The 26,063-nt window shown below is 38.2% G+C and overlaps 1 protein-coding gene across 5 annotated transcripts in view; it reads left to right on the top strand.

Annotated features, from left to right (window-relative positions):
• The window catches only part of LOC306846878 (histone-lysine N-methyltransferase 2B-like), a 39,112-nt gene that overhangs the window by 5,563 nt on the left and 7,486 nt on the right, over positions 1-26,063 (top strand). The window contains exons 2-29 of one of the 5 annotated variants that reach the window (XM_079380554.1): positions 2,722-2,788; positions 3,593-5,050; positions 5,341-5,525; positions 5,633-5,662; positions 6,302-6,409; positions 6,490-6,646; positions 7,638-7,848; positions 8,006-8,058; positions 8,300-8,548; positions 8,688-8,779; positions 9,807-10,184; positions 15,381-15,494; positions 15,660-15,806; positions 15,991-16,083; positions 16,272-16,389; positions 21,289-21,402; positions 21,488-21,675; positions 21,793-21,891; positions 22,660-22,767; positions 22,926-23,002; positions 23,092-23,192; positions 23,275-23,357; positions 23,442-23,576; positions 23,805-23,963; positions 24,050-24,167; positions 24,249-24,327; positions 24,613-24,773; positions 24,868-25,023. In XM_079380554.1, the coding sequence (XP_079236680.1) occupies positions 2,722-2,788; positions 3,593-5,050; positions 5,341-5,525; positions 5,633-5,662; positions 6,302-6,409; positions 6,490-6,646; positions 7,638-7,848; positions 8,006-8,058; positions 8,300-8,548; positions 8,688-8,779; positions 9,807-10,184; positions 15,381-15,494; positions 15,660-15,806; positions 15,991-16,083; positions 16,272-16,389; positions 21,289-21,402; positions 21,488-21,675; positions 21,793-21,891; positions 22,660-22,767; positions 22,926-23,002; positions 23,092-23,192; positions 23,275-23,357; positions 23,442-23,576; positions 23,805-23,963; positions 24,050-24,167; positions 24,249-24,327; positions 24,613-24,773; positions 24,868-25,023 (5,038 nt within the window). Of the gene's footprint in view, positions 1-2,721; positions 2,789-3,592; positions 5,051-5,337; positions 5,526-5,632; positions 5,663-6,301; positions 6,410-6,489; positions 6,647-7,637; positions 7,849-8,005; positions 8,059-8,299; positions 8,549-8,687; positions 8,780-9,806; positions 10,185-15,380; positions 15,495-15,659; positions 15,807-15,990; positions 16,084-16,271; positions 16,390-21,288; positions 21,403-21,487; positions 21,676-21,792; positions 21,892-22,659; positions 22,768-22,925; positions 23,003-23,091; positions 23,193-23,274; positions 23,358-23,441; positions 23,577-23,804; positions 23,964-24,049; positions 24,168-24,248; positions 24,328-24,612; positions 24,774-24,867; positions 25,024-26,063 lie in introns of all 5 variants that reach the window. The other 4 variants (XM_079380556.1, XM_079380553.1, XM_079380557.1 and 1 more) reach the window with 4 other exon arrangements.

Here is a 26,063-nt window from a genome sequence, read left to right as displayed (position 1 = left end):
TATCTTGTCATAATAAAGTCTTTTCTTTCACATTTGAAACTCTGCTGTTTTTGAGCCTTTCTGATTGCACCAACTGAGATCCAGACTAGACAACTCCGGCGTGCCACGACAGTAGTCGTACATATGATCTGGATCAGAGTAATATCGTGTCCACATCGCAGGCTTTGCTATTAGCAAATCGCAACATCTCAAATCGCGATTTCGATTAATCGCACAGCCCTACTGCGTTCTCTGGAACCCTCTCAAGCGGAGGACTTCTACATTCCGATTGGTTGCCGCCCAACCGCGTCATAGCTCATTACCATAAAGTTGACCTGACTTCAACTCTCCTCGATGCTTTCACCGTCCAAGACGCGCTGCGCCGCTCTCGCCAGAGCTCGCCACTGGCTCACATTGAAAATGAATGACTTCCGGCCACTTTGACGCTCTCGCCGGCGGCGGTGTGAACACATGGTTAGCTAATGCAGTGAAACAAATGCACTGAAAGCTTGAATGCAGTCTGATTCAAACTCAAAGCTGAACCAGCACAGAGCTCATGTTGAGCTTTGACATCACACCTTGTAGACTGATGCAATCTGAATCTGTGCTTTGAATTTCTTAGCTATCTGCAATCAGAGAACTTTCCAGCATCATCCTTACTTAAAATGACAGTTGCACTTTATGGGGATATGAAAAACTGAACTTGACTTAGGAAGTCTGAAACATTTTGACCCATGAGCAGTTGTAAGTAGCATTGAATGGTTTATGGCAGGGGATGCTGACATGTATTGATGTTTCTAAGTGTGGACATTTTTTTTTTTTTCCTGAGGTGTTTGAAAAAGACTGATAGATTAGCTTGAAGATTTAAAGATTTAGTTTTTAATTTGTGTTGTATTTTGGAAATATCCTACTCTTTACAGTATTGCTAAATTTGCTGATGTTACTACTTACTACTAGTTGATGCTCTGTTGCACTTGGGTGCCTTAGTAAAATCTTTTGTAAAATGAAACTATACATTTAAAAAGTTTGTTTTGAGATTGTTTCAGTTTTTAAAAGCAGCATTCAATTTCCTCCTCCTTTTGAGTTATAAGTTAATTTTATTATGCTAAAGCTGTAACTTTCAAAACTCAAGACCTCCTTCTCAGTGCATTTATTGGTCATTTACATCTTTACAATGAATTTGAAAAGTTTTACGACATCAATACCTTTTTTAGTGTTCACATTCCTGACTAAAGGTCACTGCACACTGAGTCCGAAATTTTCGCACGTTAAAAAATAAATACGACCTCATGTTGTATCAATCACCTTTGCACACTGCCTCTGAAACTTTCGTCTGTCAAAAGAAAATGGGATCAGGTTCGATTTTCTGCGTTTTCCCCTCCGTAGCATGCATTTTGATAGGAAAGGATGGAATACAAAAAAAAACTGAAAAACGCATGCGAAAATTTCGGACTCAGTGTGCAATGACCTTAAGTGTAGCAACTCCAGCTCTGTGCGTTTCTGAAAAGTCCTTGCATTAGACATGAGTGCTGAGGTTTATTCGTAGCACTCTGATCATTTCAGCATGAATTCTTTTGTATCACTTTTAAAGGATTGTATGTAGGAACTAGGTATTGCAGTCCAAATTCAAAATATTGGATAGGGTTTTTTTCCACCAGCCTCTCCTCCTCAGACTTGATATGCACACAGGTTGCCTGATTAACGACACCAACAGGAACGAGCACACAAGACGATGAATGAAATGAAATGCGCTGTGTTTTCCGTCAACTGGCAAACCGGGGTGGCGAAATACAATTGGGTAAACTGGAAGTGGGCGGGTTTTACAAACCATAACAAACACAGACATTTTTGGGCTGGAATGCACATTTTCAAAGGAGAATAACTGACTGTAGCATTGGTTTTCAGATAAACAAGTATGTTAACTTAGCATGTTTCGTAAATATCTGCAAACATATTATGGTATTTTTATGCTTTAGTAGAGTCAAAATCCTACATACAGCACCTTTAATGGTGGATCCTGAATTAACGCTGGTCATATGCAAATAAAATTGTCTTTGCAAGTAAATAAAATGCTGTCACTGGCTGCTATAGAAGTATTCATTCAATTAAATAATGCAAAGAAAAAAGAATGGTCTTATAAGTGGTAAATGTTTCTCATTTCACCTACCTTTAACAGCTAAAATTTTCATAGGTCAATATAATAACTGTATAATAGGTAATGTTCACACCTATGCTTACACCTATAACATACTGAGAAAAATAAGTACTAATGCAGTGTGCTGAACTGTAAAAGAAATGCATTGTGTTATAGAAGGTTAGTATATTAATTTAGTACTGTGATGTGTGTATTCTGTGTCAGCATTTCTCACCACTGAGTCTTTTAGAGAAATGAAGCAGGGATCCATGTTACATATTTAGTTTTTGTTGTATGTGAAGCCTGGCCTATAATAATCAAATACTCTTGGAAACTGATGCCTTTGTTTGATTATTTGTTCTGTATAATACCAGTGTGTTATCAGTCAAGCAGGGGTTTTGTATTCCTGCCATCTGTAATTTTACTAAGCAGTGAGTAATAAAAAGGACTGCAAACATTAATTGAACTACTATTGGATTAGCCAGAGCAGAGAAAGAGAAAATTGTGTAAATGTAAATGTCCTGTTCCTACATTTTTTAAATTAATAATACATTAACGGTCTACATGCAGTTTTGTGGTGTTATATTTTATCTATTGTTCTTTCTCAGGAGGGAGACTTCACAGGCTTTAGAGTGGACGGACAATTGTCCTCGCGTTCTGGACAAGGCTCATCAAGTGAGTTTTTCAGTTGTTTCTAAGTATTTTGATGGTGTAAACCAGTGGTCTGAAACTCAATTCTTGGAGTGCCCAGTTTAGCTGTGCAGAGCTGTGGCCCTCCAGGAATTGAGTTTGATCAGCTGTTCTATGTGCTGTTTTTTTATATTAAACTTGGTCATTCAAGCAAAAATCTATCAACTAAAGAAAAGTGTTTTTCTTGTATTCTGACTTTTACGGTTTAATTAGTGGGGCATGCTCAGACAGTCATCACTATTTTCATAGTACACATCAGTTATTCTCTGATATGTGTTTTTCCTTATTTATTGGTTGATGTTGGATGTTTATCGGCTGATTGGCTATATAATTGTGCATTAATTTATGCATGTTTTTACATTAAGATTACCTACGCCTAATGTTTATCTTTAGTAACAGTATTAATTTAAATAACACTATTAATTATGATCTTTAGCAGATTTTAAAATGAAAATGTATCTTTTCATACATGGTGTAATGCCTGAATTGCAGTTTTAGCTGTTTTATTTAAAATATATTGAAATAAGTAAATATACAATAACATTTTAACAAGAGACTTATCTAAATATCAAAATAATTATCTATTTGTCATTATTCACCAAAAATTTGATATCGATGCATCCCTAATTGAGAATAATTAATTAATTGAAAAAAACTATTTCAAGGGACTGCCATGATTAATTGTATGGTTGCCATCCAATTACAGTTGCTCCCTTGCCTCTTTTTCTAATTTTGTGTTTATTAAAAATAAAATGTTTTAATAGATTTTTGTCTTTCTCTTTTCTAAAGGCAGTTCCCTTAGACTGGCATCCTCACAGGTGAAGCCACCTTTGGTGCCAAATCTAAAATCATCTCTATTGGAAAAACCTGACATGAAAGGCAAAAGATTTTCAAGAACTGATCAAAAATCTGTGAGGCCTAAAATGGTTATTAAATTGGCAGCCAAGAAGCTGTCCAAAAAACTAACGGAACAGTCACAAAGGCCATCGATGGATAAAGATGAACAACTGAAACAGGGCAGCTCAAGTAAGAGAAATGGCAAGGTACTCAGGGACCAGAAAGAGGGAACATGGGTCTCCTCAAAGACAGAAAATGTTGATAGGGCTTTTGAAGAGGAGGAGATTGCTGGAAGGTCAAAGAAGCGTGGTTCCAGTGCACTAGACAGACGGACGAGGCAGGGCAAATTAGTGTGGAGTTTAACACTGGTTAAAGGTAAAGAGAGAGCCTCCAGAGTTAAAGACACCCAAAACCAAAGAGCTTCAACAGAATATGCTAAGACCCACAGGAACAAGACAGAGGGAATGACTGTTAGTGATCAAGCAGGTGCTGTATCCTCAAAACCAATGGCCAAACAGAGAAGGGGCAGAAGGACAGATGCAAATAAGGAGCCTCTAGAATCTCTTGGTGGAGATGCAGGACCTTCTTTTAGTGATAGTTTAAGTTCTTCCCAAAAGAAGCCTTGTGTAAGGCGACGAAGAAAGTTACTGCAACAGGAGGTGTGCCGCAAAGTACCTCACAGTCAAGGACAGGCCTCTAGCATGCCAAGAGGGAGACAGCGAGTTGCTCTAGAGACAGACTCTACACGTGTGCTGCAACCGATGGAAGGACAGGAACAGGCAGTTGGAGAGATTGAGAGATCCAAGCCTGGAAGCCAAGCTAAACAGCCTAAACACTCCACTAGACCAATTGTTAGTGCTCGATCTTCTCGGGTCATCAAGGTCCCGAAGAGGTTCATGGATGATGAGCGCATGTCTGCGCTTCCAGAACGAGGTTCCCCAAAGAAACCAGCTCTTATTGAGATCCCAACGGATATTGAGCTCCAAACCCTTCATTCCGGAAGCAAGCCGAAGACCACACAAGAACTACTGATCCTAAACAACGATGAAAAAGGTGTTTCGGAAGAGACTCAATCTCAGGGTGTCAAACCCATTTTGAGTTCCTCTAGGCTGTCTGGTGGTCCTCGCGGGAGGGGTAGGAGGCGTGGCCAATCTGCAGACCACTATAAAATATACTGGAAATTGAAGAAGCTCACTGCATGCCTGGCAAAACGAAGGATGGAGCGGATTGCCAGTGCAAGCTCCAAGCTAAGAGAGGACTGTGCTAAGGGAGGGACCCATGATGTGGAAGGAATCAAATTGCAGGACATGTATTCTCCAGGAGTGGTGCCAAAAGTAGCCATTCATGTTGGGGAACTCTCTGATCAGATGCCACTTGCATCTTTGGCAGAAGGCCCTGCTAAGGAGAATGGTAGGGCTTGTACTGTCATGTTTGAGTATTATGTCTCTAATAATACTAAATTATTTGTAGACTACCTTTTATGCAAGGAATGCACCTCAAAGTACTTTACAGTAAAAAAAAAAAAAAAAAGTTGCAAGTACTTTACATGCAAATGCAATAATTAATATAACATAAGATTAAAGATGAAATCAATGTTATTATGCTAATAAAGCAAACAACAACAACAAAAATCCTCTCCTCTCTTTTGGTCTGTTCTTTTCTCCTCCTCCTAATCCTGAGGTAATTTATTCCTTCAGTAGAGACTACCAGCCTTGAAGGCATCACTGAAATGACCGCACAAAATGCCCAGATGATGGTGGAGCAAGGTGGAAACACCCAGAGAATGAGTATTTCCGGTGCCAATAAAAGGATGTTCCACCTGCTGAAGAGAGCAAGAGTCCAACTGATTAAAATCGACCAGCAGAAACAGCTCAAATCAGCCCAGGTCAGAATACAAACAGTGCTTTGTTGCATTTGTACTAGTCACTATGTTTTTGACAAGTTCTGACAAAATTCACAAGATGGGTGAACTGAGTATTTTTGTTTTCAAAGACTCGTTCGAGGAGCATTCAAAAGTTTGGGGTCAGTACAATTTATTTTTATTAAATAAAAAAACGTATGCATAAAATTGCTCAAAAGTTATAGTAAAAACATTTATGTTACAAAGGATTTTTCTTTCAAATAAATACTGTTGAAAATGTATCACCGTTTCCACAAAAATATTAAGTAGCAGAACTGTTTTCAACATTGAGAATAATAAAAAGCACCAGATCAGCATATTAAAATGATTTCTGATAGATCATATGACACTAAGGACTGGAGTAATTATGCTGAAAATTCAGCTATGAAAGTGTCATCACAGGAAAAAAAAAAAGTCATTTTAAAATATATTAAAATATATTTTACAATATTACTGCTGAAAAGTCATCTTTAAAAAATATATTGTGCAGCCTTGGTGAGCATAAAAGATTTTTGAAAAAAATTGTTGACCCCGAACTTTAAATTTTTTGTGCTTCTAAATAAAAGATTGAGGTTACACTTTATTTTAAGGTGTCCTTGTTACAGTGTAATTATACATTTAAGTGCTGAATAATTTTAATTATAAAATAAAGTTTTACACTTTTAAATAAAGTGATAAACATATTAAGACTTTTTTTTTATCTTCGTGAATGCCACAGTACTCTGTATGATTATACTTATGATGGTGTTTATACTCTGCAGCTTCTGTCTAACTCTGTGAGAATAAGAGATGGATCCGCAGCAGTCATGCAGAGAGGCAGAAAGAGGGGGAAGAGAGTAGTCCCAGCTAACCCAGAGGGTGCTCCACAGGTATGCTTCAATGCAAAATATTGCTCTTCAGCTTTTTTTATTGGATCGTGAGTTACCGTGATGCCCTTTTAACTCCATAGGAGCAATTGATCGGTGGTCCACGTATAAAGCATGTGTGTCGAGCAGCAGCGGTGGCACTGGGACAACCACGCGCCATGGTTCCCGACGACATTCCAAGGCTCAGCGCCCTTCCTCTGCATGAGAGAGAGGGGATCAGTGCTTCACCTGCCGAAGAGGGTACACACCTCTCCTTTCCTCATTCTGTCCGCATCCATTATAAGTGACAGTTGCTCATGGAGACATCTGGGCTCTTTTGAGCTGGACATTGTATATTTTGTTCATGTTAGTTACAGTTTTATTGTAAAATGTGTTCACGCTGGGCTTGGAAGCATAAAATGTATGATTTCCTTTAAGGCTTTGTAAACAAATTGTAGAGAGGGTAGAATGATTTAAAAAATATATATATTTATTGATAAATATAACAAATGAAAAATGTTGTAAATACAGATATTCTATTACAAATATTTATAATATTCCTGATAAAAATATTCTAAAATCTAAAAATATTAATTTTTTTATTTAATATATAATTCCTAAAATATCTCTCTTTTTGGACCACTTTCCGTTATTGCATTATTATTGCCCACCTGCATAGTATGTTTAGTATTATTCCTAGTATTAGTAATTTAATTTAGTATAGTTGCATACCATAATAATGTAATTCTGCATTAAACTCACTTGATATTTTGTGTAGCAGCAATGTTCTCATCCTTTTTTAATATGCTAGCATGTAATGCCCAAAGGTTTTGTAATTAAGTAAATGTGAAAATAAAATTATGCTGGAGTGTGTTGCATTCATAATGCACAACACATGCAAACTGCATTGTGGACTGTATTTGAAATGCCTCCTAAGATTGTCTGAGGTTGTTTAGAGAGCTCGCATAATGCACTATTGCACAAAAACATAAAAATAGAAACACAAAAATCCACATTTTAGGATATATCTTTTTCCCTTAATTGAAAAATTAATTGGCAATGTGATTGCAATCTGTAATAATTGTGAAATGCTAATTTGTGGTATTGTATCTAGGTAATTTCTAGAAGGCAGTGTTCACTTTATTTCTTTCTAAACCCAACTTTGACATGCCCAAAATGCCCTTATTCTTATGTTAGATGCTTTCTTTTGCCTCTCTCTCCCTCTTCCATCTGCCCCTTCTGGCTCTTCAAGATGTTGCATCTCACTCAGAAGCTGAGAGTGAAGAATCTGTTGAGCCGAAGCTGACATTTAGACGCAGGTACGAAAGCACAGCCTTTGGCTGTCGGCTAAAACGCTGCTTGCGCTGCAAGGGCTGCAATCGGCTGGAGGACTGCGGGAGGTGTGTGTTCTGTCTGGACAAGCCCAAATTTGGAGGACCCAACAAGAAACGGCAGAGCTGTGTGTAAGTGAACGAATAGTGTCAATTACATGGTAGCCAATGGAGTAAACCTTTTCCAGCTTTTAAAGGGGTCACATTAAACATTTACTTTTTTCCTTTTTAAAAGTGTTTTCAGTATTTGATCCTATTTGTGGATTTGTTTTTCTAATTTTTTTAACAGCCTAAAGAAGTGTTTGCTGATTGAGCGGAGCAAAATGAGACGATTTAACAAAGGTATCCTACTTGCCTATTTAAAATTAAAATAATTTATTAGCAATTCATTATCAACCTCTCAGTTACTTGGGAATGCAAAATGTGAATAAAATATATAAATAAAGTGAATAAAATGCATGTGATTTCAAAAATTACAGTTAAAAATACTGGTACCCACCAACATAAGCAGACGAAGTTCGCTTGCCTTTTGGTAATGCCTGCAGATTTGATCATTTTACTTGACCACCTCTCTTTGGCACAGTCCAGATGAAGCGGCGCCGGCCATCAGTGGCCGCTGGCATGAACAGCAGCGAAGAAGAAAACGAGGAGGAAGGGGGAGATGATGGAGGAGGACAGGCCCAGTTCAGCCCCACTAGGAGGCAGCCCAGACGACAAGTCACTCCTCAGTCCTACAGAAAACTGCTGGGGTACGACTCCTCTGACACAGAGACACAGAGTGTCAGCTCTGAAAAGACAAAGGCCAGCGGGACCCTAAAGACTCAATCAAGTGGTATGAATTTGATATCAACACTTAAAAATTATATATTCATTGGACAGCTCTTTGTTTCTTTTTGAGTTGAGATATGTTGGCTTGATCATGCAAAACCAGTTTATCTGAGACCAAACCAATACTTTGAACTACTTTTCAGAAGTGGCTGCTTCTGTAACTGCTCCAGAAGAGGCAACAAAGCAGAAACGGCAAGGGCTTTACAGAGCTTTTTGGGCCCAACGCAGAAATAAGGTATGGTAACTTATCTCGAATTTTGATGATCTCAAAATGGACAAATGTCTGACAATTAATCAAGCTGTAATCGATAATCAAATGATATATTTGGGCAAGGAATGCATCAGTTTGGGGGAAAAAAGTCTAATCAAGTTTTTAAGTTTTTAAGCTCCTGGTTTGGTGGGGTTGTTTGTAGGGCTGTACAATTTGGCCACAAATGCTGTTATAATAACAAAAGAAATGATATACAAATTTAAAATAATTATTTTATAATATATTGCAAGTTTTTTTTTTTTTTTTTTAAGTACCTGAAAATGACAACTAACTAACTTGAAAACTAACTAACTGCTGTTTTATCATGAAATTGATACTGTTTTAATTCTTCATTCCTTTAACACCCCCCCCCAAATAATTTTGTTTGGGTTGCATTTATCATGCTGCCTTTTTTTGGTCATTCAATTATAGTGTAATCCAATTCCTGAATCATCTCTGAAATGTCATCCTCTTTAACTTCTTCATTTGGTAACAAACCTGATTCATCTCATGTCTTTCTCTCTTAAAAATAAAGGCTTTTTTACCCTGTTTATAGATGCAGTTCTTCCTGTCTTTCCACAACTACAGTATAACCATTTGTTCTAATCAGGTGTTGCATAGAGTTTCTGGCATTAACTAATTTCTTTCTTTACCTTAACGAGAATAATGAAAATGTAAATATGCACATTGTTTTTTCTGGTTACCACTAGTTACGACAAAAATTTAAACATTAAAGAACTATACTTGCTCATAGTGTTGTGCCTGGTTAGGACATCGTTGGACTAGTATTACTCCTGTTTTTTGTTGTTCTGAACATCTACAGTTCTGATGGTGATGGAAACGCTTCCCTTTGCTGTCTGCTTTCTCATTTCTTCTCATGCTCTGTTTTGGTGATGGTCTTCCTCTTGCCCACTTTTTATCAAAGCATTTTCCTGCTTGTGTTGTGGTCCCACTATAATGCTGCTCCCCTCCATATACCCCATATTCTTTTGGTTTTTTGACATTCACGCAGGAGCCACTTGAACCATCATCATCATCATCGGACCCTCCAGCACCACCCCACCATCCCTTCACCCCCACAGGAAGTCCCTCCCTCAAGCCTGGGCGTAGGCTACAGTTGCGGCTGGAGAGGCTTCCAGCCAGTGTTGTGCAAGCGGCCCATATGGGATTAGCAATCCTGCTTACTGAATGCGACAGCACAAACTCACAGAAAGTGATGTGTGAGGTGGTGGAAGAGGAGCAAGCTTTTACTCATTGCTCCTCTCTTACTCATTCTCAGACTTCGGTGGAGCACACGCCGTCCAGTGTCCTGACTCCACAGGTCAATGGCTACACCCAGAGGGTCAAGCTGTCACAGGGGACAATGAACAAGATTCGTGTGGACTTCAAGGTCAGCACTGAGATTTCAATGAGTTTTCTATAAAACCAGAAGCTTAGTCTTTTTGGGTGTTGTGGTTAAGTATAGATTATTCATCCAAAATGCACGAAGTTTGAATTAATATATACATTAACCGTTAAAAGTTTGGAATGATTAGTTTTTTTGTTTTTTTTAAAGATTTTAAATGCATTGTTTTTGAAAAAAGTCTCTTATGCTCTCAAAGGCTGTAATTATTTGATTAAAAATATAGTAAAAACTGTAATATTGTATAGTATTATATAATTAAAAAAAACCTGTTAATAAACACAGCATAAGCTACGTTAAGACCATCTGTCTATGTGTGTGTGTGTGTGTATTATATATATATACACTCACTGGCCACTTTATTAGGTACACCTTGCTAGTACCGGGTTGGACTCCCTTTTGCCTTCAGAACTGCCTTAATCTTCGTGGCATAGATTCAACAAGGTGTTGGAAACATTCCTCAGAGATTTTGGTCCATATTGATATGATAGCATCACGCAGTTGCTGCAGAACATGAAAGCATGGATCCATCCTGTCTTGTCTCAACGGTTCAGGCTGGTGGTGGTGGTGGTGGTGTAATGGTGTAAGAGATATTTTCTTGGCACACTTTGGGCCCCTTAGTACCAATTGAGCATTGTTTAAACGCCACAGACTACCTGAGTATTGTTGCTGACCATGTCCATCCCTTCATGACTACAGTGTACCCATCTTCTGATGGCTACTTCCAGCAGGATAATGCACCATGTCACAAAGCTCAAATCATCTCAGACTGGTTTCTTGACCATGACAATGAGTTCACTTTACTGAAATGGCCTCCACAGTCACCAGATCTCAATCCAGTAGAGCACCTTTGGGATGTGGTGGAACGGGAGATTCGCATCATGGATGTGCAGCTGACAAATCTGCAGCAACTGCGTGATGCTATCATGTCAAGATGGACCAAAATCTCTGAGGAATGTTTCCAACACCTTGTTGAATATATGCCACGAAGAAGGCAGTTCTGAAGGCAAAAGGGGTTCCAACCCGGTACTAGCAAGGTGTACCTAAGAAAGTGGCCAGTGAGTGTATATATATAATACAATATATTAAGGGGTGTAATGGTACATGTATTTGTACCGAACCGTTTTGGTACGGGTCTTTAGTTTCGGCACGCATGTGAACCGAACAAATACTGTATTTTTTTTATTTTTTCAGGAAATTCAAATAATATATGGTGTTTTGACAGTCTTTGATGTGGCATGTCAGATCGCTGTATAAACGCCTTAAGGTGCTTTCACACTAGCACTTTTGGTGCGCACCCAGGTTCGATTGATGTCAGAGTTTGGTTCGTTTGGATGATGTGAACGTTCTTCCGAACTGGAGTCCGCTTCTGGGGTACGGTTCAAGTGAACTCCGGTACGGTTTGCTGCTGATGTGAACGCAATCGTACCAAATCACGGAAGTGAACCTCTATTAATTAAGTGCCCACTGGTCCGGGTGTATGTTCACACACCGCTTCCCCTTAATGCCGTATTATTTGAACAAATAATGTGTGTTTGTTATATAAAAGTGCAGAGAGCAATCTTATGCATTTTGCCACCACCTCCTGTGCCGTCGTTACTAATCAACGGGGTAAACAGCTGCTGGCTTGATGATGCAAACAAACCGCGGTTCGGACCCAAATAAAATAATATGAATGCAGACCACCAGGGGGAGGGGGGAGCAAACAAACTCTGGGTAGGACCAGGCAAGCGGACCAAGTGTGAGAGCCGCTTCTGGGACGGTTCAGAAACGTGATGGTATAAACGCAACATTGACTCGAGCGGCTGCGATCAGCTCCAGTTCCCGTGTCTGAGCTATGACGTGCCGCAGACTTTTGCAGAGCGGAGCACGATTGAACGCGATCATTCCTTCCTCTGTACTACTAGTTTTAATGTGAATAAACATGACTGAACATCTCATGCCTCATGTAATTGCTCGATCAGTTTTTCAACCGCGGAAAGACATCAACTAAACATTGTGGAAATAAAATGTCACGTAGCATTTAATTTACCTCAGCAAGTCACTAGAGAAATGAAGTCTAGAGAGAAGCATTTCGCGAAATATTACACCATATACTCATTATATTTTACTAAACCTGTTAGTCTTAATTATTGAATGTATGTTTAAATTAATCTTTTATGAAACATGCTAGGACAGCCAGTGTGTTATATTTTAACAAATAGCCTAGAAATGTTATATATAAGTTAATTTATAAACTGCATTGTGCAATTTACATGTTTGCATACAATTGTTTTTTAAAGAAGAGTGTTGATCATCTATTTAAAAAATAAATACACTAGTAATTAAATTTGGGTTAAGTTGTTAGGCCTAATTGTAACCTTATAATGTAAAAGGGCTATAGTTTTAAGCATAAACTGAGGTAGATTTGTATCACTAAGTAAATTTTAACTATAACTTATAAATGTATTTAAAGAAAGAGCAACTTGTTCAGTAAACCACCGGAAAAAATAAGTAAAAAAAGTTTAGTTTTTCCCCCTGCTGTACCGAAATCATACCGAACCGTGACGTTAAAACCGAGGTACGTACCGAACCGTCATATTTGTGTAACGTTACACCTAATATATACAGTGGGTAACAAAATTATTTGATCCCCTGCTGATTTTGTACGTTTGCCCACTGACACAGAAATTATCAGTCTATAATTTTAATGGTAGGTTTATTTGAACAGTGAGAGACAGAACAACAACAAAAAAAATCCAGAAAAACGCATTTCAAAAAAGTTATAAATTCAATTGCATTTTAATGAGTCAAATAAGTATTTGATCCCCTATCAATCAGCAAGATTTCTGGCTCCCAGGTGTCTTTTATACAGGTAAGGAGCTGAGTTTAGGAGCACTCTCTTTCTTAACGCTTGTGCACTGTTCGTTTGGGAATTACACTCTTACGGTTTCATACTGTCTTTTTTGACCCCAGGCAACAAAATGTAATTTTGTAACATAATAATTAATATAATTTTTTTTAACAAATGTATTTTTACTCCGTTTATTAATGTTTTTGCTCCACATTTATGCAGTTTTTGGAGGACTTATGATATTTTTTAAATTTATATAAATATAAAAACTTTTTTAATGTAAATGTTTAATGTTTTTTAATGTAAAATTCACTTTATAAAAAGACCCACATTCCTAATTTTAATTCATGAGGATAACATGGCCAAAGTGACAATATGAGATTAAGTACTTGCAAGTTCACACGCTTCTTTAACATTATATTTAGTGATCTCCGACTGGCGAAGTCAAACATCATTAGTGCCGACGTAAATAACAATCTTACTGAATTTACATTTAGCATTAGCCAGCACTTTTAAATTTGCCAAGATGTCTGGCGCTCTGGCTCCCGGTAAACATTGGACTACGGTGGCTGGTGTCTCTATTTTCACGCTCCGTACAATAGAATCACCAATAACTAGAGCACTTTCATCAGGTTTCTCATTGGGTGAGTCACTGAGTGGGGAGAACCTGTTTGATGTTTTGATCGGAACGGAAGAGTGGTGTTTTGACCCGCGACTAGGCTGCCTCACAGTCACCCAGTTGCCCTGCTGCACGGGCTCTACCGGAACCGAACAATGTACAGGACTCCCTGAGCTAGTCGTATCCAAAGCAGTATCTACAACTCTCACATTCTTACTGTCCTCCACTAAAGTTTGGATGTGTGTCTCTAATTCTGACATCTTCTCTGTCAGCCTAACTGTTTCCCTGCATTTATCACATGTGCACGCGCGCTGCACTCGTGGTTTTAATAAGCGAATGATCAAATTAGTTTGATAGATAATACTAGAAATATATGGTCCATAGAAGCCAGTCCCATTTGAATTCCCAGTTGTCTGATAACTGAATATGCTGGAGTTTGTTTTTGGATGAGTTAGGAGAATTTTTCTTGAAACGCTCCCAAACAACATGTGGTGATGTAGGTGCTGTTTGACTATTTTATTTTTAAGGTTTTCTGACCCCGAGACTCAACTATTTTCTGCAATTCTCCAGCTGTGGTCCTTGGAGAGTCTTTAGCCACTCAAACTCTCCTTCTCACCATGCATTAAGACGATATAGACACGTCGTCTTCCAGGCAGTTTTGTAACATTTTATGTTGATTGGAAATTCTTGGGGCAGTCGTGGCCTAATGGATAGGGAGTCGGACTTGCAACCCGAAGGTCAGGGGTTCGAGTCTCAGGTCTGGCAGGGATTGTAGGTGGGGGGAGTGAATAACCAGCTCTCTCCATTTTCAATACCACGACTGAGGTGAGACCCTTGAGCAAGGCACCGAACCCCCAACTGCTCCCCGGGCGCTGCAACATTGGCTGCCCACTGCTCCGGGTGTGTGTTCACGGTGTGAGTGTTCACTGCTGTGTGCGCGCACTTGGATGGGTTAAATGCAGAGCACAAATTCCGAGTATGGGTCACCATACTTGGCCACACGTCACTTCACTTTCACTTAATTATTACCCTGATGGCGGAAATGGGAATTTTCACTGCTCTAGCTCTTTTCTTAAAGCCACTTCACTAATTTGTGAAGCTCAATTATCTTTTGATGCACATCAGAAATATATTCTTTGGTTTTTCTCATTGTGATGGATGATTAAGGGAATTTGGGGTTTTTTTTCCCTCCGATTTATATTTCTGTGAAACAGGAAGCCATGGCTGGATAATTTCATGTTCATAATCACCCTGGAGTGCTCAAAATTGTGAATATGAATTGCAATATACTTCAGAGATATTTTACTCATAAGAATTTCTAGGGGTGCCAACAATTGTGTCCAACGTGTATTTGAGAAAAACATTTATTTCTTAATGATATTTCCCCCCATTTTAAATTCTTATTATCCAATGAAAGGTTAGATTTTTGTGAATTTTTTTAAATAAAAGATCACAAGGATTAACAATGCAGATTCATTTTCACAGCCGATATTTTTGCCCATGACTTTTTGTATATATGTACACACAATTTTAAACAATGAAAAATAACAGTTTTATGGTGATAATATTTAGTAATATTTGTATATAAAGAACCTTTTTTTCATTTTATGAATAATGTTTTCTGAAGGAAAATTACATGTCAGAATATATTTATAATTCCCAAAACTGACTATCAAATTTATTTTATTCTCTCTTTTTATTATTTTAACAATGTATTTGTTACTTTATGCAGGAAGACTGTCACATCCAGAATGTGTGGTTGATGGGAGGATTGAGTATTCTCACTTCAGTCCCCATCATGCCCCAGTTTGTGTGTCTGCTCTGTGCCAGCAAAGGCCAGCATGATGTAAGATCCAGCTCTCATTACATTACTCAATACTACTGAATCATCAACCATACTACTTCTGTCATAACACAGTACTACAGCATGTCAGTGGTCATGTCCATTTTCATTTTATGCTGAAGAAGTTGATCCTTAATTAATTTTGAGATGAATTGTTCTCTTTCCCAGATGATCTATTGTCAGATGTGCTGTGAGCCTTTTCACCATTTCTGCCTGCCAGCGGACGACCGTCCAAAGGTGGAGAACAAGGAGAACTGGTGCTGCCGACGCTGCAAGTTCTGCCATGTTTGTGGCCGCAAGAGCAAGCAAGCAAAGGTGCTTTACACTTAGTGTAAAAATAAATTTAAATTTAAATTTAGTACTAATATAGAATAGTTATGGAAGCAGACCTACAGTTTTTTTTTTTTTTTTTTTTTTGCAGAAGATGTATTGTAAACGAAAGAGCCATGCAAGTGCATATATATATTTGATAGCATATGTTCTGTTCTTCCCCATTTAGCCAGTTTTGCAGTGCAAGAGATGCATGTACTGCTACCATCCATCCTGTTTAGGACCCACATATCCCAAACCTGTCAAAATGAACATCTCATGGGTGAGTTATTTCCCTGCCACATGTCCAAAAATCATAAATCATTTTAATTTTCTCCTAGTTTTTCACACAATTCCGTTTGAATTATATGTACAGTGAGAATAATAAGTACAATACGTTTTTGTAGTGTTTTTTTTTTTTTTTTTGTACGATATTGGTCCATCAATAAAGTTTGCTTTGTTTCTTTGTAGATTTGTATGCTGTGCATTAGGTGTAAGAGCTGTGGTGTGACTCCTGGGAAGTCCTCGGACACATCCTGGAACCATGAGCTGGAACTCTGCCCTGACTGTAGCAAACTCCATAGCAAAGGTTTGACAATGCAGACATCTTGTCAGATTGTTTTTAGATTATATTAATTAGTGTGACTCATTTTATTTATTTATATATAAATGTGTATGTGTATATGTGTGTGTGTGTATACTGGGTAATGGCTGATTTTATATATATATAATATATATAAATATATATATATATATATATAAAATCAGCCATTACCCAGTCTTCAGTGTCTCATAAGTGAATAAATTATATTTTAAAGTATATTAAAATCGAAAACTATTTTAAATTGCAGTAATATTTCACAAAGTTACATTTTTTTCTGTGTTTTTGAACAAATAAATGCAGCCTTGATGAGCATAAGAAACTTCTTTAAAATACATTAAAAGTCTTACCGATCCCAAACTTTTGAATGGCACTATAGGACTGTGATGTCTTGAACTCTTCTAGGAGTCTTCACTTTTCAGTTTATTCTTATGAAAAGATTTTTATTGAAGTGAGACCAGATTTAGTCATTTTTAGACTTAATCAAATAATAAAAAAAAAACTTTTGTAATTATTTGCATATAGTTTAGTTATTTATCGGCTTCATCCATTTTATTTAATTTATTGATATTTAAGTTAGTTTTATAAAATACATGAATATTGTGTATATATAGGTGTATATACACTCACTGGCCACTTTATTAGGTACACCTTGCTAGTACCGGGTTGGACCCCCTTTTGCCTTCAGAACTGCCTTAATTCTTCGTGGCATATATTCAACAAGGTGTTGGAAACATTCCTCAGAGATTTTGGTCCATATTGACATGATGGCATCACGCAGTTGCTGCAGATTTGTCGGCTGCACATCCATGATGCGAATCTCCCATTCCACCACGTCCCAAAGGTGCTCTATTGGATTGAGATCTGGTGACTGTGGAGGCCATTTGAGTAAAGTGAACTCATTGTCATGCTCAAGAAACCAGTCTGAGATGATTTGAGCTTTTCAGAAGATGGGTACACTGTAGTCATAAAGGGATGGACATGGTCAGCAACAATACTCAGGTAGGCTGTGGCGTTTAAACAATGCTCAATTGGTATTAAGGGGCCCAAGTGTGCCAAGAAAATATCCCCCACACCATTACACCACCACCACCAGTCTGAACAGCTGAGACAAGGCAGGATGGATCCATGCATCTGACCCTAACATCTGAATGTTGCAGCAGAAATCGAGACTCATCAGACCAGGCAACTTTTTTCCAATCTTCTATTGTCCAATTTTGGTGAGCCTGTGCGAATTGTAGCCTCATTTCCTGTTCTTAGCTGACAGGAGCGGCACCCGGTGTGGTCTTCTGTTGCTGTAGCCCATCTGCTTCAGGATTCGACGTGTTGTGCGTTCAGAGATGGTATTCTGCATACCTTGGTTGTGACGAGTGGTTATTTGTTGCCTTTCTATCACCTCTAACCAGACATCAACAAGGCATTTTCGTCCATACAACTGCCGCTCACTGGATATTTTCTCTTTTTCAGACCATTCTCTGTAAACCCTAGAGATGGTTGTGCGTGAAAATCCCAGTAGATCAGCAGTTTTTGAAATACTCAGACCAGCCCATCTGGCACCAACCATTCCACGTTGGCAGCAACTAAATGCATTGAGTTGCTGCCATGTGATTGGCAGATTAGCAATTTGTTACACCAAGTAATTGAACAGGTGTACCTAATAAAGTGGCCGGTGAGTGTGTGTATGTATGTATGTATGTGTATATATAAAAAATATCAGTGGTGTCAAAATTAGCGCGTTAACATAGGAGATTCATTTTTTCAGTTTAAAGCGTTAAAAATATTTTACGCAATTAACACAGGGGCGGAGCTAGGTTTGGCCACCCCACTCACAACTGCTGTTTCTGTCACTTTTTCTCTTGACAAGAAGTGCATTTATTCAGTCGAAGAACGTCTTTACGACCACATCAACTGGGAGACATTTCAGACGCGCTCTCCACTTCAGCGGCAGGTGCTAGTCAAACGAGTGCGGAAACGGTACTTTGCTCGCAGTGTGTGCTCAATTGCACGCACAAAGGTGCGAGCGCGCGCTGTAGCCTGTATTATTTCATATCAAAGCATGAAATAAACTACGTGCATGCAATGTCGTGTTCAGTTAAGCCATGATGTTACCAAAAAGGCGATTAAAGCTGCCTTAAAACTGTGCGTGCATGTAATATACAGGTGCTGGTCATAAAATTAGAATATCATGAAAAAGTTGATTTATTTCAGTAATACCATTCAAAAAGTGAAACTTGTATGTTAGATTCATTCATTACACACAGACTGATATATTTCAAACGTTTATTTTCTTTAATTTTGATTATAACTGACAACAAATGAAAGTCCCAGATTCAAAATCTCAGAAAATTAGAATATCAATTAAGACCAATGCACAAAAAATGATTTTTAGAAATGTTGGCCAACTGAAAAGTATGAGCATGTACAGCACTCAATATTTAGTTGAGGCTCCTTTGGCCTGGATTACTGCAGCAATGCGGTGTGGCATGGAGTCGGTCAGTCTGTGGCACTGCTCAGGTGTTATGAGAGCCCATGTTGCTCTGATAGTGGCCTTCAGCTCTTCTGAATTGTTGGGTCTGGCGTATTGCATCTTCCTCTTCACAATACCCCATAGGTTTTCTATGGGGTTAAGGTCAGGCGAGTTTGCTGGCCAATCAAGAACAGGGATACCATGGTCCTTAAACCAGGTACTGGTAGCTTTGGCAGTGTGTGCAGGTGCCAAGTCCTGTTGGAAAATGAAATCTGCATCTCCATAAAGTTGGTCAGCAGCAGGAAGCATGAAGTGCTCTAAAACTTCCTGGTAGACGGCTGCGTTGACCTTGGACCTCAGAAAACACAATGGACCAACACCAGCAGATGACATGGCACCCCAAACCATCAATGACTGTGGAAACTTTACACTGGACCTCAAGCAACGTAGATTATGTGCCTCTCCTCTCTTCCTCCAGACTCTGGGACCTTGATTTCCAAAGGAAATGCAAAATTTACTTTCATCAGGGAACATAACTTTGGACCACTCAGCAGCAGTCCAGTCAAGACGCTTCTGACGCTGTCTCTTGTTCAAGAGTGGCTTGACACAAGGAATGTGACAGCTGAAACCCATGTCTTGCATACGTCTGTGCGTGGTGGTTCTTGAAGCACTGACTTCAGCTGCAGTCCACTCTTTGTGAATCTCCCCCACATTTTTGAATGGAGTTTGTTTCACAATCCTCTCCAGGGTGCGGTTATCCTTATTGCTTGTACACTTTTTTCTACCACATCTTGTCCTTCCCTTCGCCTCTCTATTAATATGCTTGGACACAGAGCTCTGTGAACAGCCAGCCTCTTTAGCAATGACCTTTTGTGTCTTGCCCTCCTTGTGCAAGGTGTCAATGGTCGTCTTTTGGGCAACTGTCAAGTCAGCAGTCTTCCCCATGATTGTGTAGCCTACAGAACTAGACTGAGACCATTTAAAGGCTTTTGCAGGTGTTTTGAGTTAATTAGCTGATTAGAGTGTGGCACCAGGGGCCTTCAATATTGAACATTTTCACAATATTCTAATTTTCTGAGATACTGAATTTGGGACTTTCATTAGTTGTCAGTTATAATCGTCAAAATTAAAGGAAAGAAACATTTGAAATATATCAGTCTGTGTGTAATGAATGAATCTAATATACAAGTTTCACTTTTTGAATGGTATTACTGAAATAAATCAACTTTTTCATGATATTCTAATTTTATGACCAGCACCTGTATTTTATGAGTAACATTTAAGAACACGTCTATGAAATGGTTTTCAAAACTGTCCTTGAGCAGCCCAGCACGGTCTCCCTCATCTAACACACCCGATTCAACTCGTCAGCTCATTAATGGAGACTTTATGGCCTGAAGTGTGTCAGAAATGGTAAAAAGAGTTGAGAGAAAATATGATGCGTGTCAGACCTGCGTCACGTTTAGCAGCGGCAGCTCTTAAAGAAATAACTTAATAACCAGCTGCTGTGATGTCTATTAATCAAATGACAAAGAAAAAAGAAAGAGGAAAAAATTACTTTTATAGTTTTAAGGATTCATCCATATATTAAAATTAATATTAAAATGTTAAAATTGATATCTCTCAATTATACTGTAATGTTGAATGGCTATAAATATTAGTAAATATTGAGGGTGGGGAGCAATTTGATAGAGAAATCAGTATTGGTATCAGTGATACTGGCCTTCAGTCATAAAAAAAAATGCCATTAAACAGATATTCAAAAAAATATATACTGTCTTTATGTTGTTTGTACATTAATTTGAAGATTGAATGTGAAATTATTGCAATATAAAAGTATATTTAAAAACTTTAATGTTAGGTGGGCTTAATCGCGATTAATTTAAGAAAAATGTGTGCTTAATTAGCTATTTTATTTAATCGATTGACAGCATTTATATTATATATATATATATATATATATATATATATATATATATATATATATATATATTATATATTATATATATATTATATATACACACACACACACACACACTCTCTCTCTCTCTCTCACATGCCACTTTATTAAGTACTCCTGTTCAACTGCTTGGTAACACAAATTGCTAATCTGCCAATCACATGGCAGCAACTCAATGCATTTAGGCATCTAGATGTGGTAAAGACGACTTGCTGAAGTTCAAACTGAGCATCAGAATGGGGAAGAAAGGGGATTTAAGTGACTTTGAACGTGGAATGGTTGTTGGTGCCAGACGGGCTGGTCTGAGTATTTCAAAAACTTCAAAAATTTTCACGCACAACCATCTCTAGGGTTATTATATTACTATTATATAAAAATTTTATAGTAATGTCCTCAGCAACTCTAAAAATCCTTATGTCTGATTTTGCATTGTTGTAATTTGTTTTGTGTGTGTTTTCAGGGAACTTCTGCACGGTGTGTCTGAAGTGCTACGAGGAACATGAGTTTGACAGCAGCATGATGCAATGTGCCCGATGTGCCCACTGGGTCCATCCCAAATGTGAGGGGCTCACAGGTAGGATGTGTCCATTTTCAGTGCCTCACTGATGCCACACATAATACGTTGTCTTGTATTTCCATCTTACCTTTTACTTTTTCAGATGATCTGTATGAGATCCTGTGTCGTCTGCGGGGGAAGAGTCTGGTGTTCTCCTGTGCTCCCTGCAGTAAGAGATTCCGCAGCGGTTGGCAGGAAGTTGTTCAGGAAGTTTTGCGGAACGGTCTGGAGAAGATCATGAATGGATTGAAGAGTTCTCCGACCATCAGCCACCTCCTCATGTGTGCACAGGTGAAGTTTTCAGCTGCTGTTTACTGACAATGTCCCCTTTAAGCCAAACAATTTATCTGTTCATACTCTTGCAATGTCCTGGTGAATCAAATGTGCTTTATGTGTGTATCTCAACAGTGTGAGGTGTGTCCAGATTTTGAGGTTGTAAAGGAGCGGTCAGGCTGTTGTCTACATCCTGTAGAGCAGAAGCTGGAGAATGGCCTGTACACTTCACTGGTGAGATCTCTTATACATGTGAAACTAATTATGACTTGATTTAATTTAGTCATGACAACTAGGGCTGCACGATTATGACAAAAATCATAATTGTCGATTATTCCCTTGAGATTGTAATTGCGATTTATTAATAACAATTATTTTGAACAGATTTATGCCATTGTTTGAAGCTGCATGCCATATTTTTTTATATAAAATATACATTTAAAAAAGGCTGAAAACACTCTTCCTGAACTTTTATTGCTTTTGAGTTGGGATGCAGATGTACATTTGAAAGTACCATTGTGAAAACTGTAACAGCCTCATCTTTTATACATAACCAAAAGTACAGCGCCTCATTACCATGGTAAAAAAGTAGCCTAACTATATGGTTTCTGTGGTGTTTGCATTGAAGAACAGTAGCCTAAAGACATTGTCAATTACAAATACACATCAACAAGTATAATAAAATAATGTAATAATATTCCATTACTATTGTAATATACCATTACATTAAAATTATTCCATTGTTATAGACTTCATTAAGAACGAAAAGAATCATATCAGCTTGTGGAAAATGGGCATCCTATGACCCCTTTAATACTCTAATACTCTATAGTTTATATTCAATCCAAAGCTATTGGAGAGCTATTGAATTTCTTAGTTTATCAATATATTTAAGTCTGAATCATATCAGTTGAGAGTCATATCATATCACAGTTGAGAGTTTCGGCATCAGTTAAATGTATATAAAACAGTACCTAAAAGCAGTTTTCCTGGGTCTTTCAGAAAGCATTTCATGAGGATGTGGTGGCAGTGATGGTGGAAAGGCTGAGAAAAGAATATCTTCTAGAGGAGCAAAGGCCCACTGGTCAAGCCAAATTGTATTATATAAAGGTAATTAGTTTTTCCTGTAAGCCTGTAATAGCTGCTGATGTTCAGCTATTATTGAGCATTTTAATGCAATGCATATTGTATGAGTGATAATTACAGCCTGTAGTTCATCTTGGTGCATATTTTGCTCCTTTTTAAATGTCTTTGTGTTGTCTTTGCAGCTAGTAGAACAAGTATTTTGCTGGTTTAACAGTCAGGACCCCAAAACATGGAACTGTCAAATGCAAGAATATCCAAGGTAGGAAACCTAATGTTTTTTATTTTAATATGCTACATGCGTTCAATGTTTGTGTTGTTAAGGTTAATTTTGCCCCTTTTGTTTCATAGCGGTATGCTCCCTGAGGCCATAATTCCCCCCAGCGATGAACACAGTTATGCACAATGGCTCAAAGAGCAGGATCCAGAAAACCCTCAATCGAAATCTCAAGGTAAACGCATTGTTTTTGTCTTTGTGGCTCATGTTATCCTCTTGTTTGTATCTTTTGTTCATTTTTTTCTCATGAACCACAGATCTGCAGAATGTGAACTCTCAGTCTATCATGGATGAAAGACAGTGCTCCCTCTGCCAGCAACATGGAGATGCCAAACCGAATGTAGGTGAAGCCTTTACCAGTTCTGTGTTCAGAGATGAATCTCATGTTCGGCTCACTTGAGTTGTGTTGTCTTTGTATGTGTAGGATGCTGGTAGGCTGCTGTATATTGGACAGAATGAATGGGCTCATGTGAACTGCTGCATGTGGTCAGCGGAGGTGCAGGATGTCAAAGGAGCTTTGCTGCATGTCCACAGTGCCGTCACCAGGGGCCGCCTCATGGTTGGTATAAACTGTTGCAGAGTATTGTCATTTAGATAAAAACTAAACAAAATGTAAAAGGAAAAATTACAAAATAAAATTAATAAATATTTTAAGCCCAGTTCAGGGGTTCAAAAGTCATTATAGCCTGGAGGTTCTATATTGTGCAGTCTTTATACCATTTTTAATCTTAATACAATATTATATGCGTTAGTGAAATAAATGTATTAATTTTACCTTTTTTGCTAGCGCTGTGAGCGTTGTGGCCAGACAGGGGCGACTGTGGGCTGTTGTCTTAACTCGTGTCAGAGTAACTACCACTTCATGTGTGCTCGTGCCAGCAACTGTGTCTTCCAGTGTGATAAGAAAGTGTACTGTTACAAACATCGTGACCTCATAAACAATAAGGTGTGTATGTTTGAGCAAACTGATATGTTTTACAGTTACTGTATAATTGAAGTGTGAAGAATGTAAACAAGCTTTTGTTTTTGTAGATTGAACAAGGCAATGGGTTTGAAGTTCTCAGAAGGGTCTATGTAGATTTTGATGGAATTAGTCTGCGTAGGAAGTTTCTAACAGGCTTGGAGCCAGAGTCTGTAAATGTGATGATTGGTGAGTAAACAGGTAATGTTTTTTTTCTCTGATGGTTCGTTAAAAATAAGAAAGTTTAACGTGATTTATGTATCCATGCAGGGTCTCTACATGTACAAAAACTTGGTGTTCTGACGGAGCTGTCTGCAAATTCTGGAAAATTGTATCCAGTTGGTTACCAGTGAGTAATATGAAGTTTAAAGTCACTCAGCTTTCACTTGATCATGAATTAATTAATTTGGTGTTGTCTTTGATCAGTTATCAAAGCGCCATCCACATTTTTTGTAATATATTTATTGTCCATGAAATAATTTTTAAAAAGCGTCTTCCTCTGAAATCAAGGTAAAATAAATTAAGCAGAACTGTGAACAAAACACTAGCATCAGTTTCAGATGACACTTTAATTTCTGTTTATTTATTAATTATGAGGAGCCATACTTGTTCACATAATTTGATGTGGTTTCAGATGTTCTAGATGGTATTGGAGCACCGTTGACCCTCACAGGCGATGCCGGTACACTTGTAAAGTGACAGAGGTGCGACCATCAATACGATGCAAAGCTCCTAGCTCCATGGTGGACCAGGGAGAAAATCACACAATTGTACACAGTCCAAAAGCTCACAATGGTGTGTTTTTTTAAATGTATATATGTTAGAGGGGCAATATTGTGTGGAATCTGTGTAATTAGTGTTTTTTTTTATTAATATCGCTGTCTTATAGATGAGGATGGCACAGATAGCGAGTCCTTTTCACCTGAGCTGCCCCCCAGCACTCCCTCCAAGACCAAACAAGACTCAGGGGCCGGAGGCAAGACTCCTGGCTATCTACACAGCAGGAGACCAGCAGGTGGAATGTCCAGACCATTACCTTCCCCAGGTAAGATCTTTGCATCAGTTTGAAGTTATGTTCATTTACCAAACAAATAAATCAAATTACATCAAATTTTTATGTGATTCAGGGGATCCATCAGCCAAAAATTCAAATTGTTGTCATTTACTCACCTTCATGTCATTCCAAACCCATAAGACTAATCTTTGTAAGGTAATCTTCGAAACACATATAAAATGTTTTAATGAAACCTGAGGCTTCTGTCCCTAGCTTGTGAAGAGACATGAATGCATCATATGTTGAACAAATTTTGCATCTAAACAATGATCCCCCCACACACACACACACATATATATCTAGCTTATATATAGTCCCCCCAACGGCACCCCCCGCCCCTCTTGAAGGTCAAGTTCATTTGATTTAATTTTATTTTCTCTATAGCGCCAGATCACAACAGAAGTCATTTAAAGTTACCTTTCCTATAGAACAGGTCTATACCTTGTTCTTTTATTAAACTAAGTAGCCTTATGTTATTTGTCTTATTTACACAACGGCATGTTATTTCTGTCTCTAACATTACATTCGCGCTCTCTGTATGCGCACAGCGGAGTTCCACCTCGATGCGCGCACACACACACACACACACACACACAAACACTATGACTTCTGCCTGTCTCTGTGTTAATGTATGGCGCAGACGCACGGTTTTGTTTGCTACTCATACAGAATTGTGCATGAGGCTTGCAGTGATATTAACCTCTGCCTAAATGAGGACATAAATACACGAACAACAACATCTCCAGAACTGCTCAGAGTGTCAATTCATGAGCATTTGACTGTTTCATTTGAGTAAAACTATCCTCTTATCATATACACACAGAAATGTAAAGGTATTCACGGCAATCCGTCAGAATAAAAGTTTGGGTTTCAATTATAGACATTGCGGCTGAAATATATTCCTATTGTTCAGTAGACTGTACGTAATAGCCTACTAAAATGATTAAAACCTTATTTTTAAGGAATAATCATAAAATATGTCTTCAGTGTTTTAATTGTAATATTAAATCCCCTTTATTTTCCCAAAAAAT

This window comes from Barbus barbus (assembly GCF_936440315.1).
Source record: "Barbus barbus genome assembly, chromosome: 27".
In the NCBI taxonomy this organism is placed as follows: Eukaryota; Metazoa; Chordata; class Actinopteri; order Cypriniformes; family Cyprinidae; genus Barbus; species Barbus barbus.
The sequence above is the reverse complement of the archived record's forward strand: the minus strand, read 5'-3'. Positions and strand labels throughout refer to the sequence as shown.